This window comes from Equus caballus, chromosome 26, assembly GCF_041296265.1.
Source record: "Equus caballus isolate H_3958 breed thoroughbred chromosome 26, TB-T2T, whole genome shotgun sequence".
In the NCBI taxonomy this organism is placed as follows: Eukaryota; Metazoa; Chordata; class Mammalia; order Perissodactyla; family Equidae; genus Equus; species Equus caballus.
In genome coordinates, this window is record NC_091709.1 from 37,207,622 (window position 1) to 37,233,080 (window position 25,459).

The following is a 25,459-nucleotide window of genomic DNA, read 5'->3' on the forward strand; positions in this document are numbered from 1 at the left end:
TGCATTGTAATTCCAGGGAACATTTTCTTTGGAATTGTGCAACATGGCCTGGGTGTGGGAAAGCATACTAGCAGAATTAGCAAAGAACTGGTTGCAGAATTCCTACTAGGATAAATGGAAGTGGGCAAGCATTGAGTTTTAGAGAGTAACATAGTTAGATCCCTTTGGAAAAGTAGGTTATGCAGTGAGGTTATGTTTGTCTTTTGAGAACATCTCACATTTGATAAGCCAGAAAGGGATTGTTTGCTGGGGAAAAAATGGACCCATTTATGCATACAGACAGCCTTTCTCACTTTACCTTTTATTTCCTTAGTGGCCTAAATCCTTGCCTTTTGGGGAACATACTTCTTAATTGAACATCATTTTTTAAGGGATGGGAGACCTTTAGATATCACTTGCAATAAATAGCCACTGCTACTTAAACGTACAAAGAAACAGACCTGGAGCTGTTGATAATTAGGGCACTTAATTTATATATGTATTCACATATTCTTGTGTTTTCTGAACATTTGATTTTTATACGATTTCCAGTACTAAGGTATATGAAAATATAGATTTATATATTGAAACACAGCAAAAGAGAAGTCAAGATGGATATAGAAATCAAGGGTAATGAGAATTTATTGAATGTTTTATTTGAAGGCATGAGTTGAGGTTCAGGTTACTACAGATGGAATCGTCATTTTGCTGTTAAAATTTACAACTGCTGCTTTGAAATTTATTCAGTGAACGTTTGACTTTTTTTTAAGGTCTTGTTGCAGTGGGAGAAAGAGCACAAAAGAGGTCTGGGAACTTCTCTGCTGCAATGAAAGATCTGTCAGGTGAGAGACAGTTTTGAATTTCCTCTTCCCCATCGCTACCTTGAATTCATAATTTGTTGCCACAGATAGTGGAAATAATTAATAACTGGTTCTTTCTTTCTCTGCAGGCAAACATCCTGTCTCTGCCTTGATGGAAATCTGTAATAAGAGAAGGTGGCAACCACCTGAATTTCTCTTGGTCCATGATAGTGGCCCTGATCATCGCAAACATTTTCTCTTTAGGGTAAATATGAATTTCTGCATTAATTGTATACATTTAATAATTTGATGACAGTGTTAGAGGGCGAGGGATAAACATTATAGGATCACAGGATTAATATACTGTTTGTGGGTTGGGAGTGTTTATTTGTGTGGGTAGAGTGGTGGGAGTTTTAAACATTTACGTGTGCTTAAAGTGACCTGTAATATACTGTTTTTAAAAATGTTGGAGGGAAGGATGTGGGCAAAATCTGGTGAACAATTTGTTGACATTTTCTACTGGAACTTGGGGAATTAATTTAGTAGTTTTATCAGGCCCTTTTTTTTTTTCTTCAATTTGGAGACCTGCTCTTAACTTGCAGTCCCTTTTCTTCTGGGTTGAGATTAATTTGACTTATGTAGTATGGGTTTTATATTTTTATAGATTATTTTTCTAGCATTTAGTGAAAAAATAAAAAGCTAATAGATATTAAAGTTTGATGCTGTTCTTATTGTATGTTTTTCTTGAATAGGTATTGAGAAATGGAAGCCCTTACCAGCCCAATTGTATGTTTTTCTTGAATAGGTATTGATAAATGGAAGCGCTTACCAGCCCAGCTTTGCCAGCCCTAATAAGAAGCATGCTAAAGCCACAGCAGCTACTGTGGTTCTTCAAGCAATGGGCCTTGTACCAAAGGACCTCATGGCTAATGCCACTTGCTTCAGGAGTGCCTCACGTAGATAGATTGAGGTTTTATATTAATCATTTCAGATAATTTTACTCTGCATCAAAATGTACTTCCTCTTTAATGTTGTAAATATCTGGCAATTTAAGACATTGTGTAAAAAGCAATCTGTACAAAACATCTCCAGGCTTTGATTTTTGTACCATGGAAATTGTATTTAACCATACAGGGTTTTGGTATGTTTATATTGTTTACCTTAGTGATGTATTTGTTTAAGTGGCTAACATCCAAACGATTGTTTGAAGGCATCCGTAATCTTCAGTGTGGAATGTTAAATAACGCTTTTATACTGTATTTTGTACTATGATATAACTTCCCTTCCTTATGGCTAGGCTGCTGTAACACTTGCCTGTAATCAGTGAAGGGCTGTGCACCTTGTACTAGTTCACAATGGGTTCTGCTGGACAGATACTGGGCCAGTGTTATTGAGGTAATCAAGCAAGATCTGTTCCACAGGGCTAATGCCACCATCTTCCCTTAAAATTTTGTAGAGGTTATAAAAAGAAAGTGGTATGTTGTGTGATGATCAGCACTAAGTTCTGTGTTCCCGTCAAAGCCACTTGGGCCATGAGAAGGGAGTCGAAATTAACTCCAACTAGAATTTTACTGCAGAAGCCAAGTACATTTAGTATGGCATTGAGTTGTGATATAGTTTTACTTTGATGTGCATTTTGAATTTCAGCTACACCTAGATAGACGTAAAATGATAATTAAAATGCTGTAACCAACTTATCTAATAAAATCGGCACCCAGCCATTATTTTGTTGACTATGAGAAAGTTTAAGTTTATGTTAATTTTTAGGGTCTGATAGAATATTTCATGTGTATTACAGTGGTATTCATATGCTATGTCTCTAAACTTTATTTTCAAAAGCTTAAGGCCCAAATATAAACTTCTCTGGAATAAATGTGGTGTTTTATTTTCTGGATTTTTATAACATGAACAAATACTTCTTCACTAAATACTATTATTTCTTTACCCAATGCTTTTGATTTCTAAGCACTTTTATTTAGAAAATTTGAATTATATATACACACACACACAAATACCTACAAGAACGTTAACTACTACTTTGCTGTGACAGCCGAGCATACTTTACAACTCAACACTATTCTGTACGGAATACAAAATACCCTTAGCTAAATTAACATGCAGTAAAAAAACAATATATTTGAGAATAGAGGAATTGTAAATCAGTAGGAGAACTACTAAGCTGGGAGCATCAACAATCAGCTCAGTAGATATTATCTACATTTGTTTTCTACCTTTATGAAACGAGAACCTGCCAATAATCCTAGGTAAATTGTTTAACTGTGCCCGGATGCCATTAGTCACAATGCTGTGAGATAGTTGATACTAACTTAGCCTCAATTTCCCATTTGCAAGGAAACACATTGTTTTCTACTCAGTTTATAATTAGGTTGTAGGGAGCTAGAATTCTCAATCAAGTTGAGGTGTTTTTAAACGTTTCACTTATTTTCACACCTGAATATAATCAAAATAGTAAAAAAATGTTGATTTGAAACCTCAATTCTGCTTAGCGCATGTAGTAAAAGTTAAATGTAACAAGATTAATGTTTATAAACATTTGAATGTTTTAAATTTCCTTTCTTTTTCAACTTCCAAAATGAACTTTAAAGCCAAAGGTATAAGAATCTTGAATTTCCTTGCTAGAAGGCTTTTTTTTCCTCATAGACTCCTTTTAGGCTTACTTTGGTGTTCAGGATCTCCAATTATAAATGTAGTCACTCATTTTCACATGCCGTAAAGATGATTTCCCCAGCACTGGTGTTTGACTAAGTTGGTCCAGAGTCTTAGGGTGCAACCCACAGTTAGCAAGCTCCTCATGAACGGTCTCCTGTGGAAATTTGTATGTGAGTCAGTAAAAAGCCCATCAGTCTTTGAACACTGAGTTTTTAATAACTACTATGGGAACTTTCACAAATAAATGCTGTGTTCATGTTTATAAGGTAGGGGCAAGTCATCATCATTGATAGAAGTTGACCCTAAGAATTTTTGCATAGTGACAGCATCCAAAAATATTAATTTGGGTTATTTTTCTAAGTCTAACAAACTGATAAAAGTATGAGAGGCAATTTTAAAGGTCATAACCTCTAAATAAAAAAATATGTCCAAAATTAAAGGCAAATATGGTTAAGTAAACAACTATATAATAAATGAATCAGACACTTAATTTCTGGTTCTGAGAGGACAATGAAAATAACGCCTTTTTGTTTGGGAAGTTCTTTAGTCACTGTTGAGTACAATAGCCTGAATTCATAAAATTTACCTTACAAAAACAACATACAGACATATCCCTTCCTCTAGTAATTATAATTGATAAAATTAAGTAGTACCATTTAATAACTTGAAACATGAGTTTGGCTCATCACAAATCACTTATTTTCTCCATCTAGTTTGAGGAAACTAGCTACAAATAATCAATTTATAGCTGTATACTTACCTTATCTTGTACTTCTGTCACTGGTGGGCAGATATTAAATACAGCAGTTGGCTCATGTGTATACAGTCCTGCAGAAAACGACCCACTCTGTGAAGATTTGAGTAGCATGGTCACAGAATGTAGAGAATGAGGCATGACAGGACCTGTAATCTCCAAACTAAATTGATCTTTGTATCCGGAAAGAGCTTGTGTCTTCACATTTACACTTCGTGCCTTTGAAAAGATTTAAAGAAATTTATGGTCACCATTTCTTGAGCTTTTGTCCCTAACAAAAAATGTGTTCACTAGCTTTTCATTTAGATTTTCCTCCCTTTAATAGTTACGGAACAAAGGTAGTTCATAAGACGTCAAAAGAATGTTATATGAGTAGAAATGTTTAATAAATAGTCTCCAGCATCCTCTCCTCCAAATTATGAGATTATCAGTTTAAAGCTATTATAGTTTTCTCATATGGTATTGGTATCCTTTTATGATTTAGTAATACACTTTCAACGCAGGATACTGGGAAAACAAAATTCTACTGCTATTAACATGCAGTATATATTTTGTATTTACACATAGGATTTTTTCCAACAATGTGGATATACAGTTATTTTTTTGACTTATCCATGATCCACTTTTTGAGATCTCCTATAATTTAACAATATTCTTGGCTATGTTCTTTCATTGGTTAAGAAATGAGACAAAATGAGATTAAGCAACTTTTCCTATGGCGAAAAGGGAAATTAACATCAAAATGATTCTGTTGCCAATTTAATAAATTTTTTTCATATAATTCAAACATTTCATATAATTCATATACTGTCATTTAATTCCTTTGATAGAACTTTATATAAGAACTTTTTTACTGGGAGGAAAGCAAAAACAAAATACGCTCCATGTAAAAATGCTAGGAGTTATTAAAAACAAATCAGGAATTTACCCTATCCAAAGAGGAAAAGTACTTAAAGCTTGGTTATGAGAAACAGTGTAGAATTTCTTTTTTCTTTTTCTTACCTTAAGCATTTGCATTGTGGCACCTCGGAAAGCTATGGGGGATAAGAGGGTCGGTGGAAGTCCTGCCTGTGGACCTGAGGTAGCAATTAAACTCTTACAGTTAATCAGAAAATTTAGCAACGTAAAGGTATTCATTCCCTTCACCAGCACAACAGACTCAGGTCTGTGGTCCATTTGTACTTCATGTTTCTCTTTACGCCTGAAGATGACAATCAAGGAAACTGCAAAAGCAAATCCCAACCATTGGGAAAAGCAGGTATCTTGATTCTGAATCACATGGGACCATTTTATCCCCATTCCAAACTGGAAATGTTCTTACCACCCCTCTTCACTACAATTATAAGGCATCTGTTTGAATCAAAATGATTTCTCTTTGACCATCTGAATTTGCTGTAAATTGACACCTAAAAAAACTGATTTCTTCTCTAGTCAAAAATATGTTCCGTTCGGCCCATAAACTTAACCAAAATGGAATCACTTCACTTTAAAAAAAACAGTTTAATAATAACTGTTGACAGTTTATTGGTACTTAGGAGTTTGTTATTTAATGTCAAAATGGAGAATTAGTTTTAATATGATCTTAAGATCATTTAAGATTATAGTCAAATAAAATTACCAGACAGTATTACATTGCTCGTTAACTTAATTCAATGAAAATCAATTCTAGTTAATAAGAACTGAAAGGATACAGCCTGATGGAGAGTATATCTGGTTTTTTAATTTTATCTTGCACACCCATCTCTTCCAGCCAAGAGAAACTTTCTTCTTCATCCTCATCACTCATTGCTTGCTCCCTAGGAAATGGCCATAGTTAGAGTCCCCACTTCATAAAGCTGTTTTCTCTACAAAACTGTTTCACTGAGTTAAGTCACAGGATGATGTAAAAGGTTACTTTAATCACATACTCCTCATGTCCCAAGCTTGTTCTGGATGCTTTCTTCTCCTGGCCATTTTCTTTTATTAAAGGCAGAGAAAATTCAATACCTACATGAGGAAAGAAAAAGGTAACTGAGTTTTCTCTAATGTAATCTAAAAGAATTTAAAAGGAGTGCCCAGTGTCAGAGAGTATGAAATTTGAAAATGTGAATTTTCACACTTGATCTATTGAGGCAGTAGTTTTCAAGCTTTCCTGACAGCAACCCACAATATACACACACACACACCCTCCTTGAAACAAAAAGTTCAGGAAGCAATACATACACTTACTACATGTGGTACTCTTTCATAAAGTATATTCTACTCGATTTCATTTTTTTAAAAAGTGCTGACTGAGCCCACTAAATAGATTTCATGATCCACTAATGAGTTGACCCAGTTTGAAAATTACTGTTGGGAGGGAGGAGGCCAAAAGGGGTGATTAGGCACATGTGTGTGGTGACGGATTGTAATTAGTCTTTGGGTGGTGAACATGATGTAATCTACACAGAAGTCGAAATATATAATGATGAACACCTGTAATTTATATAATGTTATAAACCAATGTTACCACAATAAAAAAAAAGAAAATTATGTTATTTAAAGGGGATAAGTAATTTGCACTCTCAAGAAATTTCTAGCGGAGTATATTCAGATTTGGACTTTCCAGGCCAACACGTGTTTAGAGATCAGAGAAGGGAACACTATTAACTTAAAGCTATGTATAAGGGGCAGTTTAAATGACTGCTGGAAAAAATCAGAAGTGAAGAAATAAACATTTCTTAAAATAATATAGGTAAAACTCGTAGAAGACAATTCAACTGTTAAAAGAATTCAAATTTTAGCTTTTAAGTAAAGTGTCTATTATCTAGTGTGGTATTCTCATTTTTAACCTAAGGTTTACCTCCTTTTTGTGTGTGTGTGTGTGTGTGTGTGTGAGGAAGATTGGCTCTGAGCTAACATCTATGCCCATCTTCTTCTATTTTTTGTATATGGGTCACCACCGGAGCACGGCTTGAGGAGTGACAGGTCTGTGCCGGGATCTGAACCTGCCAGCCCGGGCTGCCCAAGTGGAGCACCACAAACTTAACCACTACGCTACCAGGCTGGCCCCTTACCTTCATTTTTCATAGCTTCTCTTAAACCTCTAGTTGTAGGAGATATGAGAGCTGTGATTACATCATTTCCTGCTAATCCTGCTGCACGGAACAGGATAGTAAACTGATAGGTACAAACATAAAAATAGGGGCAAAGTTTTGTCTTCAGCAGATTATATAGAGAAGTGAAGCTCACAGACCTAGGAAGCAAAAAAATTTTATTTTATTTAGGTATTATTAAACATTTAATTCAAAATCTAAAATTTAATTTTGTATAATTCAGTTTGATACTCGCCTGATTTAAAACACAACACAAACACTAGAGATAATGGTTTGAATTTTTGCCGTTTCATACAGCTTGGCTTTAAAGGCTAAAATTGGTCATGGGACTTGATGACTTCTAAATACTTTAACAAGTAGTGTTTACCACTTAAACACTAACCATTTTTTCTTTAAACAAAATTTAATTGATAATTGGTTGCTTTCTCTGAGCAGCTTCTGCTGATGAGACAGGAAGCAGCCATTGACAAGGAGTAACATTAAAGAATTCTGTCTATATATACTTATCAAATGCTTAAACACATTCCACGACCGCATGAAGAGCGAACAACAGCTTAAAAAGTAAACAATTTAAATGCTACTTATTAAGAGTTTAGGTAAAATAATTCAGAAGGACAGAGAAATCCTTCTCTCGCTGTACATTTCCACATCTTATAAATAATAAAAAAAGAGAATACTGCTAAAATGAAAATTCACTCGATTGCACAGATTTTTACCAATCTTACCAGTCACTCATTAAAATGTCTTGCAGGGCTTCATCAGCTGACCAAGGGCTTGCCTTTCCAGCCATTTTTCTGTCTGCTCCGATACGAGGGAAGAGCGGCAGCCACGGAAAGGCAGGGTGGAGCCAATAGACAAGGCTCTGCTGGAAGGCACGGCGGAGCTCAGTGCAGAGTTTGGGATCCTAAAATCCAGAGATGATAGTGGACAGTTTCTGCCCCATTAGAAGTACAAAATTTCATTAAAAAGACACTGAATATACCAAACTTATTCTCACAATCTTCACTGCTTCCTACAGGAAAGTGTTAACTGTTAAGATGGGCTAAAATGGGTTTTTTGTTTGAAAAAACCTTTCTTGTCAGCAATGGCAGTCTGTTAAACCAAACATCAGAATACACACTTAAACACAGATGGGAACATTCTCCTGTCTCTACCATCCTGAAGAACAATGACCATATTTTTCTGGGGGGTGTGTGTGTAGGTAACGCTATGTTCAACTCCGCTCCCCTGACGACACTGTTTCAAAAGTAGCCAGTAAAAATTGATAATGTGGATCACAAATCATCCTGATCTACTGAAGAAAGAGATGTGCTACGGCCTCTACCTAATTCCTTTTAGCCTAGTTTGAGCTGATGGGCTAAACCTGAAAGTAACGCAATTACACTTCTCTAAAACCATTCTAACTCATTAACTCTACTAAATTTACAACTAACCATCACCTAGGTAGCAAGAATTAGTGCATTTAAAAAAGTAGAGTATAGGCCCTGCTGCTGGCACACCCCGGTCGACCTGCGGAGACCTTCTGGAAAGCGGTTCGGTGCAGGCCTAGTGTCGTCTTCTGTTTGCACAGGGTGAAAGAGAACAATGCAGAAGGACTCCAGCCCGCTAGTGCCTTTACACTGGATTGGCTTTGGCTATGCAGCACTGGTTGCTTCTGGTGGGATCACTGGCTATGCAAAAGCAGGTAGTGTCCCATCCCTGGCCGCTGGGCTCCTCTTCGGTGGGTTAGCAGGCCTGGGTGCTTATCAGCTGTCTCAGGATCAGAGGAACATCTGGGGTTTCCTAGCTACATCTGGAACCTTGGCTGGCATTATGGGAATGAGAATCGCGGGTGCCAGTTTGCTGACGGCTGTCAAACTTGGAATTAGTGTGTTCAGTAGACCCCATCAATCATACTCATGTCCCAGCTTGGACTCAAAGAATTTTAAAACGTCCACTATTCCTAGTGTATTAAGAGAAGTAAGTGCAGGATTTTCATGTATTATCATGTCTTACTTAAAAAAAAGAAGGCACTGAACTTTGCAGGGAAAAAAAATCATTATCATTACAATCCTAAAGAGGTGTGTAATGTATAACACAAGAGCTTATTATTCTAATACCCTCACACAGTTTGATTCTTGTTGGTTGATGTTATCTCTTCTTTCTGTGTCTGTAGGTAAAATCACAAGGGGTAAAAAGTTAGGTATCAATGTTGGGGGTCCTGAAAATCCATACCCTACTCAAAGGGACAGTGTAAAAAAATCTGATGAGATTTAGCATATCTGTTCTTTTGCTCATCTTAGAGCACAGCCCTACTCTGAAATAATGTTAAATGAAATATCAATGAAAATAAAGTTTACTATAAAAAAAAGTGGAATATAATCTAAAAAAAAATTAAAAATAGAAATACCCTATGAGCCAGCCATCCCACTACTGTGTCTTTACCCAAAGAACTTGAAATCAACCATTCAAAGAGACTCATACACCCCTATGTTCATGGCAGCATTATTCACAATAGCCAAGACGTAGAAGCAACCCAAGTGCCCAGTGACTGATGAGTGGATAAAGATGTGGTGCAAACATACTACTCAGCCATTAAAAAAAGATGAAATCGTCCCATTCACAACTACATGGATGGGCCTTGAGGGCATCGTGTTAAGCGAAATAAGCTAGACAGAGAAAGACACACACCATATGATTTCATCATCTGTGGAGGATAAACAAACTAGGACAAAGAGAACAAATTAGTGGTTCCCGGGGGAAGAGGGGTGGCGGGTGGGCACAAGGGGTGAAGGGGCACATTTACATGGTGTTTGACAAATAATAAGGTACAACCGAAATTTCACTACGGTACAAGCTATTAAGACCACAATTAAAAAAAAAAGGTAGAGTATACATTAAATGTGAGAAAATCAGTAAAATAACCAATCTGCCTTTGCAATCCTACTCGATTGCTTTTCATTTCTTTTCCTTGTATTATCTTTTTCAAAAGGCCTTAGAAAAGAATGGTTTAGTTGAACAATTAGTGAAAAGAAATATCTCTGATACTTTGCAGAGCAGTACATTTTACACTTAGTTTGTTACTTTAAGACGTAGCTAGTTTCCTTCAGAATTACCTGTATACTTGGAGGCAAAGTAACTTCTGTCGCTCTGCAATGCTGGACGACACCCTGAGCCTCTTCCTGGGCCTTCAAGTGATCCGCCCAGGTAAAGGGCTGAGAAGAGGTGAAAAGGAGGCGAGTTTTAATGCTCCAGTCCACAGGTAACTCAGTACTTCCTGAGGACAGGATATCAGACTCGGAGGATGATACGTGTGGAGTCTTTTAGAAAACAAAGGACACAAAAATTAGTAGAGTAACAAGGAAAAAAGACTTTCAAATCTAAGTAACATTACCCATAACTAAAAGGTCAAAATTTTATGAACTGTCTAATAAACAACATTGAAAATAAACTACACAGTGTGCAAAAGGCTGGAAGGGGCTGTGCTGAAGCGTCAACAGCGGTTGTGTCTCTGGGGAGGGGGAAGTACTTTCCACAGCCCCCGGGAAGGGCACTTCTGGAAGGCCGGGGGTCTGCGGGCGCTTCCCGCCTGCTCCCTTAGGACACTGCGGCCCTCCTTCACCCAGCAGACACGAGTCCCCGGGGCGCGGAGCGGAGCGGGTGGCACCGGGGGGCTCGGCGGGCAGCGGCGCCGGGAAGGGGGTGCGAGGACCCGGTGGAAGACTGGGCGAGGAGCTCGGCCGAGCCTGCGGGGCTGGCGCCGCGCGCAGAGCTGGGGTCGCACTCCCCGCAGGGGGCAGCGTCGCCCGCCGGAGGCCGAGGGGGCCCCGCACGCTCGCTCACGCTGGCGTTGGCGCCGTTGTGAGCATCCCCGCGCCGTCCGAGGCCCGGGGCTCTCTGCGAAACCCCTTTCGGAGCAACCCGCTTCGGGGAAGCGCGCACTCCCGCCGCAGGGCGCGCGCGCTCAGGACACTCGCCAGTACTACCTGCAGCGATTCAGGAGCGGCTGTTCCTTCAGGAAACTTCTCTTCCCACGGCAAGTCATTCTCTTGATTAGCACCTAAAAGCTGGGGTTAAAAGCACGGTCCTTTGTCATCGGCGCGCCCTGGAGTGTGCATACGCTTGCTCCCCGCGCGGGCCGTCGGAGCTGCCGCCGCAGCCGCGGGGAGGCCAGGGGCTGCGCGTCTAGCGACTGACGTGTGGGTCCCCCATCGGAGGATCGAGGGGCCCTGGGTGAGACACGCTGGCAGACCCCGACCCCGGAGTGCTCCCCGCTCCTCGCTCCCAGTGATTCTGCGCGCGGGAGCGGGGGCCCTGAACGCCACGGAAAGGGGCTCCTGCTTCCGCCGGCAGCCGCCCTCCAGGAGGGGTGCCAGGGCGTCCGGCGGTCTTGGCCGGCCTCTCCCCAAGAGGGCCGCGCCCAGCGCCAGCTCTCTCCGCGGCCGGAGCCCCGAGCCCGCGGCTGCCGAGCGCCGAGACACTCACCGGGCCCGGCGCCTCCTGCTGGCCGCGGGCCGGTTCCCCGGGGGGCTCGGCGGCGGCCCGCGGCCGGTTGTCCAGGCGGGCGAAGGGGTTCCTGGGGGCCGCGGCCGGGCCGCCGCCTCTGCCCGCCGCCGCCGGGAAGGGACGGAGGGGCAACCCGGCCTCCAGGGCGGCGCGGCGGGGCGCCGGCTCGGGCCGCGAAGGGGCCCCACGGCTCCGGGCCCTTTTCCGCCGGAGCCGCAACGTCTCGGGCGGCCTTTTGAAACTGGGCGAGTAGCCGGGCACCGAGAGGGCCATGACGCGCGGCGCGGGCTCACGGGCCGAGCGGCCGCCCGCAAGCGCTTCCCGCGCGCGCCGGCCCCGCCCCCAGGCGCGCGGGGCGCGTGCGCCGCAGGCCGCTCTCGAGGCCCCGCCCCGGCTGCGCTGCTGCAGGGCCGCCGCCGCCGCCGCCAGCTGGCCCGAGTGCGGGAGGCGCCGCCCTGGCTCTCCGGCCGGGTCCTTGGCCGTGGTCAGGTCGCCGGGTGCTAAGTTGCTGGGAAGCACGCGGTCAAGGGCACCGGTGTGCAGTCCCCTCTTGAGTACGGAAATAGCTGACCGGTATTTAAAACCGCATCAGGGGTGCGATGAGCGCGGGCGTGCGGCCTAGATGGAAAAGAAATGTCACAGGCGAGCTGCTGCTTCCATCAGTGGCCAGACGGCAGTGGCGATGTCCACAGGGGAGGAGAAGGGCCTGGGCCTCCTCCCCCTTCCCCCAATAGAGAACCCTGGCAGGGATTCAGCACGCGGTTATGCAAGCGCAGCCCCCGCCCCCCTGCCGGGCTTCGCCATTGCAGCCCTCCGTGCAAGCAGCGCGGCCCAAAGGGCGTTACTGGGATGCTCCTGGTTGATCCGCGGGAAACCCTGGAGTGAATGAATACTTGAAAACGCTGTGTGTCTATGGGCTAGATCCATAGAGAAGTGAAAATATACTCATATGATTAAATTACGACAGCAAAGACTTGTTAAGGGGTGTTGAGAATGGAGTTGATACAAAAGTAATAACGTTATTTTCAGATAGCAAAAGACAGCTTTATCAAGAGTAGCGTGGCTTTTGCTGAAAGCAGTTTCTTCATGGAAACAATGTTGTAACAGAGCCAAATGTATAGAAACAATAACTAAAAAGGCGCTCAGAACATTCCCTTTAGATGTTAATTACAGAATTGTCTTGACCCGTTCGTACAATAATTTTTCAAATACTTCAAATAACTCTGAGCATCTTGTTTCAGCAGGAAAACATGTTTAAAAATGGAACTTGCTTTTATCTTCCTTGACTTTTCTGTACAATTTCCGAGGAAACTCCAGCTTCAAATACTGGAATGGGTTCATCCAACTGAGGTCAGAGAAATAAAATTAAAATTGAACAACTTGCTTTTTTCTTCCTTGGTTTTTCTGAACAACTTCCATGGAAACTTTTGCCTCATATAGTGGAATGGGTTCATCCAACTGAGGCCTGAGGAAGAATAAATTATTAGAAATGTCAGGTCAACATAAAGATGAGTAGAACATATAGGACAGTAGCTGACAATTGCTAGAGCTCAATTCTACTACTTTAAATAATTTAAACAAACTTGTCCATTAATATTTCCACTGTTAGAAGTGGTTAAATTTTGAAGGGGAAAAAATGCCTACTTCATCCACCCCCCCCTTTTGATAAAAAGATCCCACTTAAAAAAAATTATACTTTTCCCTCTTCTCAAGCTACAGGTTATTTCGAGTTGCTTTAGGAGGCGTGAGGTACAGTAAGGGGTGGAGTAAGGCAACCTCACAAGCCACTTGTACCTTTGGGTGTACTTACTGGTGCACCACAAAAATACAATTTGAGAAACATTAAAGAGCAGCTATTTATCTAAACAAAAGAATAAACTATGGAGGCAACAGGTGTACTGTGAAAGCTGAAATAAACATGGAAATGCCTGCCTTATTGCTTTGAGAACAGAAATACAAACAAGAACAATGATTTACTTAGCATACCTAAAAACACCAGCTGATAACTTCTCCATCACATCTTTTAAGATACGTAGCTGGAAAGATGGTTAAGGTGGGAACGTCAAGGAGAGAGGATGAAATAAAACCATTCAATAAGCAGAAGATGCTAGGCAGGTCACTTTTTTTTTTTTTAAGTTTAGCACTCTCAGAAATTCAAAATTTAAGTTACAAAACCTCTGTAAGCTCTCAAGTTTACCTCTAAAACAGGGAAATGGGGATCTGATTTCAGAGGTGGTGCCATATAGAGCCTACACTTCTAAGGACAAGTGATGAAGGAAACAAGCCTGATGCCTGTCTACCTAATGACCAGTGTCATCCCAAATGGATGGTAATGCAATGGTGTCAGGTTTCCACGTCAGCACTATGTATGGTACTGTTAGTTATAAACAATTTTAGCATTACTTTAGGGGCACATTTATTTACGAACCTGGCTCAGGATAGGCTCAAATTTGTGTGCAGGGGAGTTAATAAACTGTGTGTGTGACATATGTCACTAAGAGAACCAAAAGACAGTGTGAAATTAGGAAAAAATCTAGTCATTTAACTGAAATTATAACGTTAGGACGGAGAGTCTATGTAACTGCAAGCAGCGGAGAATGATTTATGGCATATAATCACACCATCGGAAGGAGATCTCCATGTGAAATCACACGCAGCAACCGGCACAAGTGTGAACCGCCTGAGGGGGGTCTGCATAAGTGAGGACTAAAGTTTGATTCAGGACTTTAGAAACTGTAAGTTAGAAAAGATGACCATAAGCCATTTTAAGGATTTTTAAAAAAGAACTTAAGGAATACTGATTCACTCCAACTATGCAAATTCTCTACTTTTTTTTTTTAAAGATTTTATTTTTCCTTTTTCTCCCCAAAGCCCCCTGGTACATAGTTGCATATTGTTAGTTGTAGGTCCTTCTAGTTGTGGCATGTGGGACGCCGCCCCAGCATGGCTTGATGAGTGGCGCTACGTCCTTGCCCAGGATCCAAACTGGGAAAACCCTGAGCCGCCGAAGCACAGCGCGTGAGCTTAACCACTTGGCCACGGGGCCGGCCTCTCTCCTTGTAATTAAATTGCCAAGAGTATATTTAAGTGTATCCATAAAAAACATGTATTTCTGATTTTTGAAAATTTAACATCATTTCATATAAATGTGTCATGTTTCAATGTGGTCTATGGATTTGTCAAATAGGTTAAAATCACGTACTCATGGGATAAGGGTGGGGGGCTGGTTGAGAAAATTAAGGTAAGTAACATAGGCAAAGCAGCCAGCCTAGCTTCTGACATGTAAGATTCAAAACATGCTAACTAATGTTACTTTTAATACATGGTGTTCTCTATTACTAACACTCCTTGGTCTTCTTGAAAATTACAGTGTTACTGGACATTTTAAGTTGCCTAAAATTGAAATTGAAAGAATTCTTTCAGAAAGTTAAAAACTAAGGCTATTTTCTAAACTTAATAAGAAAATATTTAATCAAATACTTTAAACTCATACATTCACTACATTAAGGGGATGTTCTGGTTTTGAAATGTACTCTTTAAAACTGAACATATGCAGTATACTAATTAAATACTACTATTTGAAAGCTCCAACTTAAGTCTGTCCTTGTTCCTAGAGGAGGCTGGCCTTTACACATATCACACATATATAACTACACACATTTAACAAGCTTAAAGTATGCTATGCACTGGAGACAAATGTGAGGCTATGACAGTCTCTTTCTTCATGCATAAGTATACTCTATTAAGCAACGAGAACTTACTTTTTATCCAATATATTAACAATTTTACCAAGTGCTGCTGCCTTTAAAACAATCATCCTAGAAATAAAAGGTTTATTCTTCAGTTGACCCTGCTCTAAACAGGTTTGGGACCTTTCTTTTACAACTGCTTTTATATTCTCAAGAAAACTTTTCATTACTTTTACCAAAACTGGAATGATTCTGCTTCAGTCACCAGATTCGTCTCCTAATGACTTCCATTTTAAAAAATCAAACCCATCTTTGTTTGATAAAGCTTTCTTAGCATTGATATCCTTAAATACACCCCACAAACTCTTTAATTTAGATAAGTATTCTGAAATGTGTGGCACAATGGCACCATCATAGGAGTAAGGATGCACCCTCTTAAGGTGACATATAATTTCCATAAGGGCAGGTTAAAAATGAAACAAAATCTTCCATCTTATGATTTACTTCCCATTAAGAAATCAGTGCGACTACTTAGGTAGGATTCTTGTCCTGCCACTTGCCAGCTGTGTCCCTGGGCATGTACTAACCCTTCTGTGCCTCAGTTTCTTCACCTGTGAAATAGGGATGATATCAGTACTCACACCTCACAGGGCTGCTTTAATGTTTAAATAAATTAATACCTACAAAGCACCTGGAACATTGTTTGGCATGCTCAAGGAAAGTTAGCTATTATTATTACTTATCATCATCATGATTAAAGAACTTAATGATGACAAGGTAAATTTCAAGCAAGAAACTCAAGTCAGCAGAAAAAAAGGATATAAAGATATTTTCCCTGTTGTACGTTTGACAAATTCCAAACTTCATCGTTAAGGAAAGCCACCGTTGCTCCCTTGAGGAAAAGGCAATGGCTATCTGGAGGATCCAACTTGGATAGAATGCACAAAGACTGATCAGTTACTGTGAGGTTAACAGCAGAAAGATGATTGGGATCTTGAGCCAGAAAAACTTTTACACAAACTATATAATACCCAAATCGCAAATAATCGCCAAACTTTAATAACAATATGTAAACTATACTTCTTTTCTAAGTCATTATCCAAAACGAAACAGTAAGGTCAGATGCAAGGCCAACCTAGATGTGATGTAGTGTGTGTGTGTGTGTGTGTGTGTGTGTGTGTTTGGGTGGGGGGGGGGCGGGATTTCTGGCTGCTACTTACCGGTCCCCTTCAGGAGGATGTCGGAAAATCAATGAAGATTGGTATATGAGAATTATGGTATTTGCATAACAACCATGACAAAAATATTTAATTTCAATTCTGTTGGGAAATGTAACTTGGGAGACAATCTATATATGCACAGATACAGTAAATTCCAATTTGAATAATTGGGAAATTGTCATAACTTTATACAGAAATATTTTGCTAAGTATATGTCAACAGTAATGTTTGTTCCTAAGAAAAAAATCTTATTTGAAATACTTTTAAAATATTGAGAAGTCACTACTTCCAAACCACTAAAGAAAAGTTGAATGAACTCTTCTACTAGGTACTATTTCCACATTTTAGCCGACATGTAGCTGAAGTAAAAAAAAAAAAGAAAAAAAGCTACATTTATTTAAAGGTAGGGTATAATTTAGTACTTATACTAATTTAGCCACATCTTGCCTCAAAAGACAGGCATTCTTCTTTGTTACTGACATCCTTTTGGTGCAGAAGTGATGCTGTACCTGCAGGTTTTCTTCTGTTGTTACCCAATGGCCTCCAACACCAAGGAGTGTGATGATATCATGTTTATGTGGCAGTGGCTGTAATTTTACAGCTGGTTCATCATCTTTGCTGTATAATCTCACTTACAAGGGAATAGTTTAAAAAGAAAGAGAGAGAAGAAATATATTTTATAATAATCTGACAAAAATTTTATTTATTCTCTTTACTTTTTAATGTAGAAATGAGGAAGCATTTTTCTTAGTAAAAGGTAATGCACAATTTAATCAGATACTTTAAAATGTACTTTTTGCATTAAAACTGTTCATAAAATTTACTTTAGATTTAATTATACATCAAATAACTAAAGATAAAAAGTGTATTTTCGTTTGAAAACCAGGCAAGGTAACATAACACATAACTAAGTCTGATAGTTTTAATCCTAACATTGATAGCTTAGTATTTGGGGAAAAGTTGACTTCTGATTAAGGAATTCTGACTCAAGACAGTGATATTTTGATGTAATTGTTGAAACATCCATTTTAAAAACTAATGACGTATACATTCATTCCACTGAAAGCTTTTTCTTTTTGCTCAAGGAAGATTGTTGCTGAGCTAACATCTGTGCCAATCTTCCTCTATTTTTGTATGTGGGATGCTGCCACAGCATGGCTTGATGAGTGGTGTGCAGGTCCATGCCCAGGATCTGAACCCGAGAACCCCAGGCCACTCATGTGAAGTGCACAAACTTAACCCCTATGCCACTGGGCCAACCCCCAACACTTATACTTTAAAAGATAAGCATGTTCTCTCTTCCAGACAGTGTTTATAGTGGGAATAAAATGAAGCTCCAATTTAAATAAAAAAGTTAAAAAACAAAAACAAACCTAAACATCAATAAATATGTTAATAATTACTCCCTGGCTATTTTTTTCCTGAAATTCACTCATCACTGAAATGACAGAGACTACTGATTTAGTAAAGTGCCCACCTCCAGCATCTAGGACAATATCTACTCCCAGGCCACCTGTTTCTTCTAAGCAGCTTTCAGCAACATGGGCTTTCCCATTAGATAGATCGATCACTCGGGCTGTAAAGGACAGGAAGTCAGGCAACTGTACTGTTCTCTATGTGATCAACACAAATTAGAGAAAAAGAAAAAGCAAAGCAAATAAATATCTGTTCTCTGAAATAACTTAAGTGGTTCAAACAATTACTGAATCCAAGTTATACTGTTTCTCATCTAACCCAATATTGGTAAGGATCAATTTAAATGAAGAGACTGCTATATTCAATAAAATAAAAATATGAGGATTTTGTGGTTAATGTGTTCCAAAGCTGGTCTGTTGACAGGACTGTTCTCCATAGCTAAAGGATATATCGCCAGAACTGAGAATGTACAAGCCTCAGAGGTACACTCTTATTGAGACAGGGACTGAAAGATTAAGCAACTTCTTAAGTATTTTCAGACTTAACAGACTTCAGAGCTAAAAAGTACAAAAATCTATTTGTATGATATGGTACTTCTCTATTAGAGGCTGTTTTATCCTTTCTCAGTCACAGAAATCCCCTCTACCCTCCCCCCCACTTACTCCCCCAAATGAAGAAAAATCCCGAAGGAAAAAAAAATGTTTTCAGCAGAGTTTGTAAGAATTAAACCAATTTTAACTGGTTGCTATAAAGTATTATATTGATAGAACAAACCACAGAGAGAATAAAAAAAAATTTCAGAATTTGAGCTGCAAATGAAGACATGTTTAAATTTTATTTTTCTATCTTTTAGCAACTTCTTGTTAAAGAGGATTCCTCCCAGAGCTGCTGAAGATTCAAGGTGTAGTCCAGTATGACCCCCAAGACTCGGAGGACGGAGGTGGGGGCGGGGAGGGCACAAGGGAAAGGGCACTGAGGCACTAGGAAGGGCAGGCTAATGTCTCTATTCCATCTTCAATCTCTCCTTTCTCCTTTTCTCCCCTATTTTCCTCCCTTCTCCAGCTCCTGCCTTAACCTTCCTTCCATTTATTGGTTCTCTCTGCCAGAACCATAAGGTAACAATGGAAATAACACGGCTTTAACGATAGACAGGCCTGGGTTCAAAGCCCATTCCAGTCCTTCTTCTAGTTGTGTATGCTCGGACAAGCTAGTTAAATTCTCTAGATGCTGTTTCCTGCTTGGCCAACACAGGCTTGCGGAGGACTCAAGGAGACGTCATTCCTACTGACACTCAGTGAGCCTGCCTTCCCTTCCTACCTGCCCGTCACTTATACTCCGCTCAGCCTCTTTTCTCTCTGTTAGTTTTTCCATTCCTGTCTTTCTCCTCTCCTTTTTTCTTTTTGGCAGCCTCTACTTTCTTCCTCCTTTCATTATTTACTGTCATTCAGATAGGTTCAATCCATTCAAGAGCTCCCCAGTCGCACCATGTCCTGTTCACCATAAACCGTGTCTGACCTGTGTTTCTGTGTAAGTGCATCATCTCCCTTCCTGGTGCATCACAGAAAACGACAACTTTAGAGGTGCACCACTGGGCAAAAGAGGTCGAGAAACATAGAAGTGAGGCAAAATATATGGATTTATTGAGGAAAACCAAAGCGCTATCAGGTATTTTTAAACTGTGTCAAAGTTCACCTAATGCATATGGGTACGTTGATAACAATGGGGCAAAGAAGAAAAAAAACTGAAAAATGTAGGTTTAAACAACGATTAAAAAATTAAAACTATCACAAACTTGGACTTAGCACAAATACTAAGTACATTTTAAAAGTGACTTTCATTTGGGACTTTGCACTTTGTTTTACAAGTGCAGTTTTTAAGGCGCTACCCCTTCAAAATTTTCTGTTACAGCCTGTGTTGAGGAGTAGTACCCACCTAGAGAAGGCCGAAGTCTTTCAAGGTACTGCTTGTCTTCGAGGCTGCATGCTGTTGAAATCACTCTGGCTCCTCTGTGGTGTGCTAACTGAATAGCTATTGTACCAAGTGCCTGTGTGGAAAAAACAGACAACGGGTTTACAGATACAGGGCAGAGGCCATATCTAATTTATAAGCTGTTTAATAAAGTCTAATTACTTTTGTGCCACTTTAGTATATTTTTAAATGTTATCTGATAGAAAAAAGAAAAAGATATGGACCAGTTTAGTAGGTTCAAACATTTGATTGACCTTCTGCTTCACAAGGGGTGGTGGAAAAGGTGCGCGTGCCACCTGCTCTCACCCAGGCTGGCCACAGCACAGTCTCAAGATGGAGGGCCGCATTCAGAAACATGGCCTTGGAAAGAGAAAAACGAGCCTTTCAGGGCCTTGTCAGCATCATGATCTAAACTAATTACATAATATATGGGCCAGTCCAGCCACCTCTCCTTGAAGATCAAAGCACTTCAAAAGCTCCATCCTCTTGCTGCGTTTCAGGGAAATACTGCTATCCTGATGTTAGACATCAGGCTGAAGTCAACACGGAAGACAGTTCTGCTTCTTTCCAAAGAAAAGCAGGGGAAAAAGCATGTTCAACAGCCAGAAAGAAAACTATAACCTCACCCCAAGTTGTATAACATTTTTAGATTGTAATATATTTTTATGTATTCTTTTAGTGTCTGGAACTGCTGTGTGTGTGTGTGTGTGTGTGTGTGTGTGTGTGTGTGTGTGTGAGGAAGACTGTCCCTGAGCTAACACCTGTGCCAATCTTCCTCTATTTTATGTGCGACGCTGCCACAGTGTGACTTGACCAGCGGTGCTAGGTCTGCATCCGGAATCCAAACGTGTGAACCCCAGGCTGCCGAGGCAGAACATGGGAACTTAACTGCTACACCACAGGGCTGGCCCATTTGAACTGTTTTTTTGAGGATACATGTAATATGTTTAAATTAGCACACTTTTTATCTTGTGTGATCCATCTATAAAGGCAATACTTATTAACGTGAGTGTAAGTGTGAGGGTTATGACACAAAATTGCTAGGGAGTTCTGGGGTATGGCTGCAAACATGTCATGAGCTATTTTACGCTTTGTGTAACAGGCATGAAAAAAATGGCTTGTCTGCTTTTTAATGCACTACCAGACTCAAAGCAATAAGAAATGAAACACACTAAGTCACTTTTATCTCCTATTGATAAAAGCTGCTTATTTTAACAAAATGGGAGTTTGGTAAAGAAATCAATGAATAAGCTATTGGCAAAGAATTATATTAGCAAATGGATGTCCCACTCCCCAAGTTTACTGTATTTTGGTCTGTTTCTTAACAAAACGATTAGCACCTACACTTGCTCCATCCATTATCAGCACTGATTTTCCAGGGGAGAGATGAGAAAGATAATGCAGAGCTGTATAGGCTTGTACTCCATCCCGAATGGTTCCAGCAGCTTCTGCCCAGGTAACTTTTTCTGGTTTGTGAACTATCACAGACAACAAGAGGAAACAATCAGCTAGCAAGTCCCAACAGTCCTGCCTCCTGAATCTGTCTGATCCTCTCCATCTCCGTTCCCACCACCGGCCCTGGTCCAAGCCTCTACTCCTATTATCTTTCACCTAATTAGTTTCCCTGCTTTCATTCTTGCCCCTGCACAATCCACTCTCAACACAGGAGCCAGTGTGTGTGCATTTTTTAAAGATTTTATTGTGAAATAAAAACACATGCAGAAAAGTACATGAAACCTAATGTACAGCTGGATGCATAAATACAAAGCAAATACACAAGTAATCACCACGCTGGTCGAGAGTGAACAGCCCTCACCCCGACAGCCTTGTCTCTCCCATCAGAAGTAACTACCATTTTTTTTAGATATAATTGACATCAGAGGCCACCACTATTCTAACTTAATTTCTTATTCACCTTCATAGTTTATCACTCATGTATGCATTTCTAAACAATATAATCTGGTTTTGCCTGTTTTTAAACTTTATTTAAATGGAATTGTACCATATGCATTCTTCTCTATCTTGCTTTTAAGACACACCCTTTCTTGTACATGTGGCTGCAGTGCTTTCCTTTTTGTCGTTTTATGGCATTCCACGATGTGAAAATACCTTCGTCTGGTTATTCATCCTCCAATCGAGGAATATTTGTGTTGTCTCTAGTTTCTGACCGTTATAAACAGTGCTGCCAAGAATGCTCTTGTATCAAAGCTAGTGTTACACTGATGCACAGGTTTTCTCTAGGGTATTTCCTTAGGAGTGGAAATCCCAGGTCCAAGGGAGTGCCACCTTTGACTTTACTGCATGCTTCCAAAGTTGGCGACACGACTGTGCTCTCCCACAGCACTGTTTATTAGAGCTCCTGGGGCTCTGAAGGTCCTTGTCACCTCTTGGTATTATTGTACACGTTCACCAATCCTGTGGGTGTAAAATGGTTTCTTACTGTGGTTTTAATTTGCTTTCCCTCACTACTGATGAAGTTGAGCATCTTTCTGTGTGTCAGCCATCTGGAATTCCTTTTGTGAAGTGACTGTTCAAGTGTTTCATCATTTTTTCTATTGTTTCATCTTTTTCTTATCAATTTATAGGAATTTTTTTATATATTCTAGATAAGTCATTTGCTTGTTTATGTGTTATAAATATTATTTTCAATTTTATGGCTTTTCTTTCCAGTTCATCAATGGCTTTCCTCTGCACTTGGAACAAAATGCAAACTCCTAATATAGTTTAAAGAGCTGACCATTAAGTTGCTCTTCAATCTTTTTTTTCTTTTTTTGAGGAAGATTAGCCCTGAGCTAACATCTGCTGCCAACCCTCCTCTTTTTGCTGAGGACGACTGGCCCTGAGCTAACATCCGTGCCCACCTTCCTCTACTTTATATGTGGGACGCCTGCCACAGCATGGCTCATCAAGTGGTGCCATGTCCACACCCGGGATCTGAAATGGCAAACCCTGGGCCACCGAAGCGGAACGTGTGAACTTAACTGCTGTGCCATGGGGCCGGCCCCGCTCTTTAATATTTTTAAGTATTTCATTTTTAATTCATTTTGTTTTTAATTTTGTACGCTGAATGTGTGTTTTTCACAGTACAAGGAATCTTTTGTTGTTGTACCTAAAGTCACCCTTATAACACTTTTCAGAGTCTTTCCCAGCTCTTTCCAATGCTCTTCCTCTAACAGCAATGGATTCAGATGATGTAGCACAGGACAGTCAGCACTGCCTTCACCGATAACTAGTGCCATCTGCTGGGCACACAGAGCAGCCAAGGATGCACATTCAGACAGACGAGCAGAGCACTGAACAGTAAAACATCCTAAGCACCAGGCGATACCATACCTAGAACTTCATCCTTACCAAACTCTTGAAGATAGCTATTCTCCCAATTTTATTGATTATGAAATGGGGTTCAGGGTAATTAATTCATTTGTCTGAGGCCACAGAACTACTAAGTTTGAATGTCTGACTCTAAAGCACATCTACTCAAACAATGCATGCTCCATCTATGTACCATTTACTTATATGGATTGTTTAGGGAACGTCTTCCATCATAATAATAGAGATTACCTACATTTTCATTAAAAAATCAAACATGGGGGCTGCCCTGGTGGTGGAGTGGTTAACTTTGTGTGCTCTGCTTTGGTGGCCCGGGGTTCATGAGTTCAGATCCCCGGCAGAGACCTACACACTGCTCATCAAGACATGCTGCCGCAGCATCCCACATACAAAATAGAGGAAGACTGGCATAGATGTTAGCTCAGGGCCAATCTTCCTCAAGCAAAAAGAGGAAGACTGGCAACATATGTTAGCTTAGGGCCAATCTTCCTCATCCAAAAAAAAATTAAATAAAATCAAACATGCAGTCCTTAAAAAAATACTAATAAAACTTCATGTAAGACTGCAAAGTCTTTAAAAAAAAAAAAAGGGGGGCCAGCCCCGTGGCCGAGTGGTTAAGTTCATGCACTCTGCTTCGGTGGTCCAGGGTTTTGCCAGTTCGAAATCTAGGCGCACACATGGCACTGCGAAGATTTTATTTTTCCTTTTCCTCCCCAAAGCCCCCCGGTACATAGTTGTATATTCTTCGTTGTGGGTCCTTCTAGTTGTGGCATGTGGGACACTGCCTCAGCGTGGTTTGATGAGCAGCGCCATGTCCGCGCCCAGGATTCGAACCAATGAAACATTGGGCCGCCTGCAGCGGAGCGCACGAACTTAACCACTCGGCCACGGGGCCAGCCCCTCAAATCTTTAATAATAATAAAAAGACTGCAAAGGCGCTAAAATTGCACGGTGAGATGTAGTTTAACGTCGGGCCCCCGCTCTAGTGTCAGGTGGCCCACAAGTGTTTTATGATGTTATAAAAACTAATGAAATGAACAAAAGAGCCATGTATGGATCAATAATAAAAGTGTTATCAGAACCCAAGAATCATCATCTCAATTCCTTATACCTTAGGTCCAAAGCAATAATGCTGAAAATGGGTGCCAAATTTTGAATGAAAAATAAAATTATTTTTATGTTTGACAGAAGGCTGGAAAACTGAAAGCACAAAAGAGCTGGAAGAATTATTCAACTTTTTACCTCTATCTTTATTATTCTGCAACAAGATCAATACCACATTTTAGGGGGAGTTGTTTGGAACCTAATTCTTTGGTGTGGTGAAAGAACAGATTTATTTGAAGGTGACTGAATGGTGACTTTTCATTAAAAAATAAATCACCAAAGAATCAAAGGAACTACACTAGAGTTGTGATCAACTGAGTATTTCCCTCTGCAAATCTTCAGGGACATACTGAAATTATTTACTCTTTCACAAAATATTGGGGTTGCAACAGAGCTTAGAGGTTATCTGGTTTGGCATCCGTGTTTATGGCTAAAGTGAATGTGCCCAGGGTCTTGCCTAAAGGTCATACACAGTTAGTGGTCTTACTTAAAGTGCCTCTTTTAAAGAAACATTTTATTGTATTTTTCTTTCTTAAGGAATATCTGGAACTGTTTTCGCTATATATGTTGCTCGATTTTTGGACTACAATCCTCCTGATCTGTAGGAAAATAAAAGGTCATTTGTGTGGTTTGCTCATTTTAGCTTAAGCTTTATAGCTAGGAAACTTTGATGTTCCAATTTGCTTTGCTCCTTCTGGTCCATTTTATATTCTCCAGTGTTCAGCAATACCTAAAGGAATGGGCCTTTTTTGGTTGGTTGTTTTTTCAATAGCTAACCTCCGATGACAATTTAGTTTAAGAGATTTAGTCAAAACTCCAACCTCCTCAAAACTACAGGTTTTAGTTGACTCCATGTCTGCAAGGTTCTCAAAAGCACAGAGACAATAAGGGCCCAAGGAAATCCTGGGGTTGAAAATAGGATAGTTTCCCATAAAGGAGCCAGTGGTGGTCCTCAATTTTCAAATTGTAT

At 40.3% G+C, this 25,459-nt stretch overlaps 3 protein-coding genes and 1 pseudogene across 15 annotated transcripts in view; 2 read left to right on the plus strand and 2 right to left on the minus strand.

The window, feature by feature from the left end:
- SON (SON DNA and RNA binding protein) overlaps positions 1-2,652 on the plus strand; it is a 32,917-nt gene extending 30,265 nt beyond the window's left edge. For 2 of the 4 annotated variants that reach the window (XR_011433016.1, XM_023630063.2), the window contains 3 exons: positions 750-821; positions 929-1,044; positions 1,532-2,652. Coding sequence is in view for 2 of the 4 variants with exons in the window: in XM_023630063.2 (XP_023485831.2) it covers positions 750-821; positions 929-1,044; positions 1,532-1,591 (248 nt within the window). In the remaining 2 variants the exon portion in view is untranslated. The remainder of the gene's footprint in view (positions 1-749; positions 822-928; positions 1,045-1,531) is intronic. The other 2 variants (XR_011433017.1, XM_014736347.3) reach the window with 1 other exon arrangement.
- Positions 1-12,102, minus strand: part of DONSON (DNA replication fork stabilization factor DONSON) — a 27,986-nt gene extending 15,884 nt beyond the window's left edge. The window contains exons 1-10 of one of the 2 annotated variants that reach the window (XM_023630076.2): positions 11,742-12,102; positions 11,243-11,323; positions 10,373-10,576; positions 8,003-8,181; positions 7,239-7,417; positions 6,111-6,189; positions 5,895-5,999; positions 5,206-5,404; positions 4,210-4,422; positions 3,458-3,603 (exon numbers count right to left, since the gene is read on the minus strand). In XM_023630076.2, the coding sequence (XP_023485844.1) occupies positions 3,466-3,603; positions 4,210-4,422; positions 5,206-5,404; positions 5,895-5,999; positions 6,111-6,189; positions 7,239-7,417; positions 8,003-8,181; positions 10,373-10,576; positions 11,243-11,323; positions 11,742-12,035 (1,671 nt within the window). In that variant the 5' untranslated portion in view covers positions 12,036-12,102 and the 3' untranslated portion in view covers positions 3,458-3,465. Of the gene's footprint in view, positions 1-603; positions 3,604-4,209; positions 4,423-5,205; positions 5,405-5,894; positions 6,000-6,110; positions 6,190-7,238; positions 7,418-8,002; positions 8,182-10,372; positions 10,577-11,242; positions 11,324-11,741 lie in introns of those variants that run through there. The other variant, XM_023630075.2, reaches the window with a different exon arrangement.
- On the plus strand, positions 8,857-9,357 carry LOC111770794 (transmembrane protein 14C pseudogene; annotated as a pseudogene).
- A 613-nt stretch (positions 12,103-12,715) lies between the features above and the next one.
- The window catches only part of CRYZL1 (crystallin zeta like 1), a 32,057-nt gene continuing 19,313 nt past the window's right edge, over positions 12,716-25,459 (minus strand). For 2 of the 9 annotated variants that reach the window (XM_070252571.1, XM_023630086.2), the window contains 6 exons: positions 20,020-20,131; positions 18,149-18,247; positions 17,119-17,302; positions 16,274-16,379; positions 13,749-13,798; positions 12,716-13,227 (listed from right to left, as the gene is read on the minus strand). In XM_070252571.1, coding sequence (XP_070108672.1) covers positions 13,128-13,227; positions 13,749-13,798; positions 16,274-16,379; positions 17,119-17,302; positions 18,149-18,247; positions 20,020-20,131 — 651 coding nt within the window. In that variant the 3' untranslated portion in view covers positions 12,716-13,127. Of the gene's footprint in view, positions 13,228-13,748; positions 13,816-16,273; positions 16,380-17,118; positions 17,303-18,148; positions 18,248-20,019; positions 20,132-21,399; positions 21,534-25,459 lie in introns of all 9 variants that reach the window. The other 7 variants (XR_011433020.1, XM_001497560.6, XM_023630083.2 and 4 more) reach the window with 7 other exon arrangements.